Genomic DNA, 10,406 nt, shown 5'->3' with positions numbered 1-10,406 from the left:
ATATTAACTGTTTTTATATTTCAGTTTGTTGTACTTGAACTGTAAATGAGTCAGGAGAATTAAGCCATAAAACTTAATACAAGTTTATTTTGTTTCCATATTTGTTGTTTTTTACTGTGTAACAGTTCAACATTCATGCTAGGTATCTTACCTTATCAACCAAATTTAGCATACATTAAACAGATATTAATATGTTGTCCTGGTGATCTATTTACTGTGTAGTGTCACTTAATGTACTATAGGCATTCTTTAGTGAAATAAAAGTGATGGTTGCAATAAATATGAATTTTGTGAACCACCAAAACAATATCCATACCATACAGTAATAATCTACATGTTATTTATAATAGTTACACATATTTCATATAACTAACTTTCTTTTGCCTTCAAAATAGTCTGCTGGTATACTGTAGTACTTATGATGGTTTCCGTTATGTACGTGTACACCAGTAGTCTGCATGTGGTGTTATTATAACTTATCTTACAAATATGTAGTTTGTGGTATTGAATAACCTTGGTTAAATAATACACACATACACACGTGCAACAGGATGGAGTTGTACCTTAAGGATTTCTGTTACATAAAAATGGGGGATTTCACTGTTGCCTTGTACATAATCATTATGAGAAACCTGCAGGAAACATTTGATGTATGTTCGTGCAGTTACTGAAGTTTCACATGTTTGGAATTACTTCTGTACAAATGTTTCTCTGAATGCAATTGTGATTCAGTGGTAGAAGAGTTGTGACACTTTAAACCCGGTTTTGATACACCTGGTGGTTACAGTACAGGTAGCCCGTTGCCTAGCTTTGCGCTTGACAACAACAACAACAAAAAAACGAATCAAACATATTTAGGCATCATTCCTTTTATTACCAAATTACATGGTTGTTCGTCAATCCCAACACGGTTGTTTTCGGTTGCAATTCTTCTGAGAAAAAGCTATTATTTGGTATTTATTAGAGATATTGGTATATCAAATCGCTAGTGATGATTTTTAAATTTAATGGTGACTTCGGTAGCAGACATATTGGTGGTCAAGAAGTCGGACAAGGTGTGGTGCGTAATCGTACGATCAAACGGGAATCCCATTGCCTGACGGTCTGGATATTTGTGGTCCTTTGCGCCACAATAGCTCACAGCATCCGTACAAATAGCTTCCTCACTAGAATGACCATTAACCTGCAAAACAGCAAACACATCATGTCCACTGTGTTGGATATTGAGGTTTAAATTACGTGATCTAGAATATAATAGCACGTTTTCGTTTATAACATAGTAGAATTATTTCATTACCATGTCTTTATTACAGCACTTACAAGTTTCCCTTATTTACCTAAGAACTGTGTAACTGTTCAAACATTGCATCTTTGTACACCTTACAATAAGTTTAATAAACTGAACCAGTTTCACTTACATTATCGTTTTCCCAGTTGGTAAGCATCACAAATAGATCGAATACCATGCCTTCTTCGTTAGAACGGGGAATCAACATATGTTGAGGCCATCCACAACTGCAGAATTCGTTGTTGTCATCATTCAGTCCCTCGCCTTTCATGAGTTCGTCAATCGTTCTTTCTTTAGAGAGAGTAACGCTAGAGTCCTTTGATTTTCTGGTGATTGTATTTTCGCCGGGATTTACTAAAGACCAGGAGAAATATTTTGATTTATTGTGTTTATGAAATGAAAATACTAATTAATCATTATATTGATTAAAGACAAGTAAACTCCATACCTTTTCACATTTTGTATTTTAATATTAGCACGGTTCGTAAATATAACTTGGTTAACAATTTACACATTGTAAGCTACTTCTGGTTTCTTCTTTCCAACTATCAAAGATTTTTGTTTGATATCACACTTCTTGTGTGTGTGATAATGTCATTTTGGTAGAGTTTGACGATGATTTGGGACTGATAAAATATAAATTCTTAGTGCATTAATTAAGAAGACTGAGATGAAACATTTACAGCCATGTTAGGCCTCGTTCCCACGCAACATCAATGCAAAGTCAATTTTGTTTTAGTTGGAATAAGTAAAGGACTAGTATAAAGGAGTTTGAAAAAGGGAAAAGAAATAATACAGTTGCGGATAAGATGATATTATATTTCTTTTTTTAATGAACTTCTAACCCTTTTACATACTAATATTATCTATACATAGGCCAAAACGGTTAGGTCACAGACCTCTAAAGTGCAGGTGTAACTGTCCCTAAATTTGAACTACGGAGCAGAGGGAGGGAAGCCAGCCAACAACACTCTCTCCCACAAGGATTTTATCCAATATTTTGTTATTTTTATAACGCATTTACATCTAAAGTTAAAACTAACTAGCAGTTGATCGTTGTTTCTAAAAATGTTAGCCAAGAACAGGAGTTAACAAACGCTTACTTCTCATTCTGCTTTTTGAAAGAACGCTGAAATTTGATTTCGTATACCAGGAATATGGTAGGCGAAACCATTATGGATATGAATAGGGACAACCCCATTTAAATTTATTTTACAATCAAAACACCCGATGGTTATTTCATAAGTGACAGTGTCTTTAAAACATCATAATACCAATTGATAATTCGCGTTTTCAGAAGCCATGATAAAATAAAGGTGTTTGTTAATTGCTGCCCCGGGCTTGGCTAGGATATTATTATAATTCTTTTCCCCTTTTTCGATTTTCATTTTGAGAGATTAAAACTTTATAATCTGAAATTATAGTCATTCTGTTACTAACAGGTGATTTAAGCCTTAATGCAATATATGTAGCTAGGAATCGACGAAATATCTGGCCTTGAATATCAGTCAATTATAATTTTTCTATTATTAAAAAGTAGTAGATTCTAATCTATATAAACATACTCTACGTCATAAATTTCTATTTTACTGATTTCATGAAATATATATAAAAAATATCCAAGGTACTGCCAAACAGGAAAATCTATAACATACAAACTACGTGGAACTTGTCTAATTCGATAAAGAGATGGCGCTGATCATCCAATTCCAGACGATTTCCAAGCTCGTTATCTCTTGGTGCCAAAAAGATTCTCACTACAGCATTCTTATTGGAACTACTATCATTGTGAACTTCAATGTTATAATTGAATTCTTCGTGCTGTAGACGCTTGTAGTGCACCTGAAAATAAAAATGGTTTGTATAAATATTCTAAGTACTACGGTGCTCATCATAATTGTGTCATTCTAAGTGTAACATAATTTTATTTTAATTTATTCAGGAACGTCGAGAGCCAGCACGGGTCCCTGGGCAAACATCCTCGCCGGGCCCCCTTTCTCGCTCTCTGTTTTTAACATTTTTAATAACTTATTAAAAAGAAGATCTTAAATTAGGACAGCAACGAGCTCATAAACCAGACAAAATCATAACGGTAACCATTTTTACCTCACAGTATAAGTGTAAAAACGTTAATAAAGTAACAACAAATATCTATTAAATTTATAAAGTAACAAATACATATTAATTATTACTCAAATTATTATTTCAGTCGTTCTTAATGTATCAAGCGTCTATATGCAAAGAAAAGCCAAAAACTATGGTTTTTATCATTAAATGAAGATATAGCCTAAAGATGCTTTGCGGGCTTTACGGGATAACCAGGTTTCATTCATGCGCTCGACTCGCAATCTGCGCGTCGCGGGTTCGAATCCCCGTTACACCAAACATACTCGCCCTTTCAGTCGTGGGGGCGTTATAATGTGATGGTCAATCCAACTATTCATTGGTAAAAGAGTAGCCCAAGAGTTGGCGGTGGGTGGTGATGACTAACTGCTTTCCCTCTAGTCTTACACTGCTAAATTAGGGACGGCTAGCGCAGATAGCCTTCGTGTAGCTTTGCGCAAAATTAAAAAACAAACAAACAAACCTTGACAGAACCTTCCTTGCAAAACTGTACTCCATGACATAATTCCAAGTAATGGTCTTCTTCAAAAGTCTGCAGATAATTAGATTTGGTAGCATGTAAAGTCACCTTTCCAATATTCACTTTTGGGAACTCCAACTGAAAAGACAAAGTTACATCACCATCTTAAATGTTATTGACGAGTAAATTAATATACTTCGAAATAAATAGAAACGATCTTTTATTTCTATTTTATCGTCCTTATGCCATCATAATATAATTGCAATAACGTGTACACAATTTAAAGATAATAATAATAAATACAAATATATAAATAATAAAAAAGAGTTTCTCTTAACTTGTCTTTAACTAATCCAAAAATATAATGGTAGGAGGAATCTAACCAAATGCATTGAATGTATACGCATGTCACAAACTCGCGACGGATAACTAATGATGCAGCAAAAAGTGAGTTGTATGAAAGGTGACACAGGTCTGCGATGGTTTTTATTGTCTTGAAATGTTTACATGTTCTACAGTAATTCCTGTACGCTGAACCCGAAAATGATATCCATTTTTCTCCATCACGTACAGATTTTTCACAAAACGTAATACATTAAAGAAAGACCACAACACGTAGTTTGAAACTAAAAGACGTAGATTTCACACAAAAACACGAGGATGCATATTCGTTTGACATCAATGTTCTTCCCTTTTCTTCAGTTTGTTTGCATTTTTGTAACAAACATAATAATAAAAAAATGTTCATTGTGGTAAACAAAATAATAATTTGATCTAAGTAAGAGTTTTTTTTTCTTCCCAATTTGTAAAAAAATCCTTACGTAATAGAAAAAATAATAATTATGAAAAAATCCGCTATTAAAACCCCAAAAAATTGTATGAAGTTTAAATTCTTACTGCATACAGTATCTTATCTTCCTAGTGCGTATTTATATATTTACGGTTTTCAGCTTACATTCGATTTCCTTCAATTAACCGTAGAGTGAAATATACACATTTTAAAAAGGATTTTGAGTGAAAGCAGCGAATCTGTATGAACTGTGGAAGAATATTGACAGAACATGGGGCACGTCTCAAACGTAGTAGTTGGTATTGAATATTCTATTGGCCAGTAGAAAGTCTAATTATCGCTCTTTACTCTATTATATATATATAACAAAAAACAAAGTGTACACCCACCTCTACATTTCTGTAGATACGATATATCTTTTGTAAAATTACATCAGTTAATAATAAACAACATAACTTATACTTATATTACAGTATTTTGCTGGCTAAACAGCCCGACTTATCACAGGAACAAATCCCTCCCCCCGTTTTTCTTCCTCTTCTTCTGAGAACAAAGAACTATGCTGTCCTGAAATTTGATTGGCTTGAAATTATGGCTAACTAAACTTCTAACACTGATAAGCCTGTGAGATTTATAGATGCTTAAATAATAAAAACCACAAAACATAAAATATGACCAATAAGAAACTCGCCTCGTGCTTTGAATAGGGAGGTAAATTCGTTTTAAATTCCTGAAACATGTTGTCAATGAAACGATGCCAACGATAGAAGATAGGGTCACGTAGAGAAGTAGAAGTGTCATCCATGACTCCTGGGTTTTCCTGGTACAAATAACAAAAAGTGTTAAACATGACTCCTGGGTTTTCCTGGTACAAATAGCAAAAAGTGTTAAACATGGATCCTGGGTTTTCCTGGTACAAATAGCAAAAAGTGTTAAACATGACTCCTGGTACAAATAACAAAAAGTGTTAAACATGGCTCCTGGGTTTTCTGGTACAAATAACAAAAAGTGTTAAACATGGCTCCTGGGTTTCTTTGGTACAAATAACAAAAAGTGTTAAACATGACTCCTGGTACAAATAACAAAAAGTGTTATACATGACTCCTGCTACAAATAACAAAAAGTGTTATACATGACTCCTGGTACAAATAACAAAAAGTGTTATACATGACTCCTGCTACAAATAACAAAAAGTGTTATACATGACTCCTGCTACAAATAACAAAAAGTATTATACATGACTCCTGGGTCTTCCTGGTACAAATAACAAAAAGTGTTATACATGACTCCTGGTACAAATAACAAAAAGTGTTATACATGACTCCTGGGTCTTCCTGGTACAAATAACAAAAAGTGTTATACATGACTCCTGGTACAAATAACAAAAAGTGTTATACATGACTCCTGGGTCTTCCTGGTACAAATAACAAAAAGTGTTATACATGACTCCTGGTACAAATAACAAAAAGTATTATACATGACTCCTGGGTCTTCCTGGTACAAATAACAAAAAGTGTTATACATGACTCCTGGTACAAATAACAAAAAGTGTTATACATGACTCCTGGTACAAATAACACAAAGTGCTATAATAAGAAGAAAAAATAGTTTTTACATTATATATATATTTTAAAATTAGATGATCACTCTCAGCTAATACTAATCGCATATCGTTCCGAATGTGAATTAAGAATAACAATTCTGAAAACAAATATCTATATAAATATATGCTCGTGTGTTTTAATAAAGTTTCTGAAGAATATTGAATTTTAACTTTATACTCACGATACGTAGTTCCATATAACATAAATATGTGAAAATTGTGCTTTAAAGATGGACGTACAATCAATGTTTCAAATGAAAGAAACTTATTTTTAATTTCTAGGCATATTAAGGATGCCTAAGATCAATCATTATGAAAATAAGTAACCATTCTACAAAATTTACTAATTATGCTAGCATAAGATTAGTAAATTTCATTCATATTCACGTTATTAGTAAAGGCTCACCTACTTTATACTTTCCGACAGGATCGTGAACGGCTGCCAACATCACGTGACCCCAGTTGTGAATACTTCCGTAATACTTTTGGTTGAGAGACTCCGTGCTTGCTTCGATTAGATCTCCCAGAATGTCTGTCCCATTTTGTGCGTTGAGTGAAACCTCATTTCCCTCGGAATCAACAACGTAGCCAAGACTTATAGCCTCCAACACTCTTTCTACCCAACGGTTCATTTCATAAATATCAATGTCTGAAATATCATGTATTTTCAGACCACTAGGCCGCATACCGTAGTGCAAGCCATTCAACAACGAGCACAAGTGAGGCCCATACCCTTCGAGTTCTTTATGCCAGTTATCCAAAGGATCCACGCGGGTCATCTTGTTACTGAGTCGTTCACAGTCATACCTACGAAAAAAAAAAAAAAAAATAACAGGCGTTATTGTCGGTTACATATTTCTTATGTTAAACCGTACAAAAGACATTCTACACTGATTCGTAAGAATTAGACTATAAGAGACTGAAAACGTCTATGGTCGTCCATTTTCATGGTTGTCATCAGGAATGAGTAGATCAAAAAATATGTAATTTTTATCCAACATTTTCATAGAGTTTTCATTTTAAAATTCAGAAGGGTTAAGAAGGTGTTTTTGATAATTATCAGTAGAAGTACGAGCCTTTCACAATATGTTAAATGTTTTTAATTGAGGTTTGTCTACTCAGTATATTACACAAACGTGAAAATATTACCATGAATGTGAGAACGTATGGACGTTAAGGTTTTACTCGTTGTTGTTTATGAGTGTTACAAATAGAGACATACAGACATCATTTCCATTCCGAAAATATTTTGTAAAATCTCTTTTTCTTTCTAAAGATTAATTTTCAACTTAAAACCACGTTGGAAATATAAAAATTAGACTCGAAGAAGGTGTCTCGTAACCATCGTTTGAAATAAACACATTCAGCCAAATCAGCCATTTAAACAGTTCTCCGTGTGTTTATTTTTTACGCGCATGTTTATATTAGCCACGCAAATACAGATAACATTTGTTGGCAAACAGCACAAGTAAAATTATACAAGTGGCTGCAGAATCTTTCTATAGTTATATAGCGCACTTGTAAATAGGTGTCAAACGAGAACGGGGTGTCACAAAAAAAAATGGGTGTAGAATTGAAAATTTTACTGGACTAATAATGCTTGGAGACGGCTTGAATGGGTAATGAAGAAAAACTTTAATATAAGTCTAACACAACAGCAAATGTACAACGTTTCGACAAATTACCTGTGACATTCCCCCCCTCTCTATACCTGATGATGACAACACCTTGTCGAAACGTTGTCTCCAAGCATTATTAGTCTCAAAGTGGGTTCCTCGTCATCGAATTTAATGGACTAAATTCTTGATCGTCGTTTGATTTTATGAATGGACATTTTTTTTTTCGATTCACACCATTGAGAATATCAAGCATAACACGATTTGATTTCTATACCAGGAACAAGTGTATTACAAATTATGATGGTACGTTAATATCTATAGTGCACTCACCTAGCACACATCTGTTGATGCATGTAATAAAACAACAAGTGTATTACAAATTATGATGGTCCGTTAATATCTATAGTACACTCACCTAGCACACATCTGTTGATGCATGTAATAAAACAACAAGTGTATTACAAATTATGATGGTCAGTTAATATCTATAGTACACTCACCTAGCACACATCTGTTGATGCATTCAATAAAACAACAAGTGTATTACAAATTATGATGGTCCGTTAATATCTATAGTACACTCACCTAGCACACATCTGTTGACTCACCTAGCACACATCTGTTGATGCATGTAATAAAACAATTCTCCTTTACGATCTTTAGGTTTTCCTGTCACATTTTCCCTCCAGGTGGCAGGATAAACAAGATGCCAGTGCCAGTGGTGAGCGTTTACGGCAATGTCTTCTCTGTAGTAAGCCAATTTGTATTCCTGGTCTAGGATGTTACCAGAGTAGTCAATATTGACGACAACCTATGATTAACAATGACAAGGACGTTACCAGAGTAGTCAATATTGACGATAACCTATGGTTAACAATGATAAGGACGTTACCAGAGTAGTCAATATTGACGATAACCTATGGTTAACAATGATAAGGACGTTAGCAGAGTTGTCAATATTGACGATAACCTATGGTTAACAATGATAAGGATGTTAACAGAGTAGTCAATATTGACGATAACCTATGGTTAACAATGATAAGGACGTTACCAGAGTAGTCAATATTGACGATAACCTATGGTTAACAATGATAATTTAAATACTAGGCATTTACGTTATATAACATTATTAATGTTTTCGTTATTGTATAAAGTATTTATACCAGACTTGTGCACGTATGGTAATCATTCTTATCTTGAAACGGTGTAAAATGAGATCAAGGTTCTGTGATTTTTTTCCCTTTTATATAGAGTTTCCCGGGGATTTGTCATTGCATCATTTTATACATGAGATAATTGTTTGTTTGTTTGTAATTAAGTACAAAGATACACAATGGGCTATCTGTGCTCTGCCCACCACGGGTATCGAAACCCGAATTCTAGCGTTGTAAGTCCGCAGACATACCGCTGAGCCACTGGGGGGGGCAGAAGATAATTAGTGGGTGAAAAAAAAGCGGAAACAAAATAATACAAGTAGAGGGTTCTAAGACAGTCCAAATACGGATATAATCGGTTAAAACCAGTAAAATATTTTTACAGAATCGGGAGTCGGTAAAAAACCGAAAATAGAAACCCTCATCGCAATATACCAAGAAAGTGAAATTAGTATCGTATACACCATTTACTTAAGAAAGAAAAAGTCCCCCTGGCGGGACAGCAGTAAGTCTACGGAGTTACAACGTTAAAATTAATAGTTCGATTTTCCGCTATGGACACAGCAGATCGTCCAATGTGGCTTTGCTGTAATACAAACAAACTTAAGAAAACATGTCGAGATCACAGAGACATCTGGTTTTCAGACAAATCAGAAAGAAAAAGCTTTGATCAATGAAGCTTTCTTCATAAAAATGTGATAATAATTAAAATCCAGGCTGTCTGGCTCTAAAAAAAGGAACAAAAAAAAACACCTCAACATTCTGTCGTTAAAGAGTTCTAAAAAAGGCTATTACTGACTAACTACTCGCAAACAATTAGTTAATCCCATGAACACAACTCTTCGGTGGGCCAGTTACAAGTTTAAGGGTTTATAACGCTAAAAATCGGGGTTCGATACCTGCGTGAATACATTTGAGAACAATCAATATTGCCCCCATCATGCGAAATCTATTTCATGAAAGATAGATTAAAATTTAAAAATAAGAAAAAGCTAAAACATTAGTTTGATGTAAAAAAATATATAAAAAAAGGGTTACCAGGAAAACCTGGCCTATTAAAGCATCGTTCCACTAAATTTCATACATGACACAACTGCTGTAACTTTATTTAACCTTAAGAGTTATCTTGTTTCTGTATTGTAGAAAATGTCTTTAGACTGTTCATGCTTGATGACGTAGGAAAGAAAGAAGAAACCATTTTTTTCCCCATACTACATTGTAGAACATTATTTTCGAAACTTCTACAGAATTAGTTAAATAGTTGAAGACAAATTAGTGGAATCTATAAGTAGAAGCATTTTTGTTTTGTATCAGTCATTACAGGCTCGACACGGCCAGGTGGCTAGGACGCTCGACTCGCAATCTGAG

At 34.1% G+C, this 10,406-nt stretch overlaps 1 protein-coding gene across 1 annotated transcript; it reads right to left on the bottom strand.

The window, feature by feature from the left end:
• Window positions 1-407: 407 nt before the first annotated feature.
• LOC106460974 (hemocyanin AA6 chain-like) lies at window positions 408-8,695 on the bottom strand (the record flags this gene model as incomplete). The annotated part of the gene is made up of 7 exons (XM_013920736.2): window positions 408-1,183; window positions 1,419-1,642; window positions 2,944-3,130; window positions 3,876-4,010; window positions 5,354-5,482; window positions 6,676-7,072; window positions 8,493-8,695. Coding segments are annotated over 7 exons (1,473 nt in total), but the record flags the coding sequence as incomplete, so codon positions are not given.
• Between the last annotated feature and the right edge of the window lie 1,711 nt (window positions 8,696-10,406).

This window comes from Limulus polyphemus, unplaced genomic scaffold (genome assembly GCF_000517525.1).
Source record: "Limulus polyphemus unplaced genomic scaffold, Limulus_polyphemus-2.1.2 Scaffold873, whole genome shotgun sequence".
NCBI lineage: Eukaryota > Metazoa > Arthropoda > Merostomata > Xiphosura > Limulidae > Limulus > Limulus polyphemus.
Note: the sequence above shows the minus strand (reverse complement) of the source record. Positions and strands in the feature narration are given on the sequence as shown.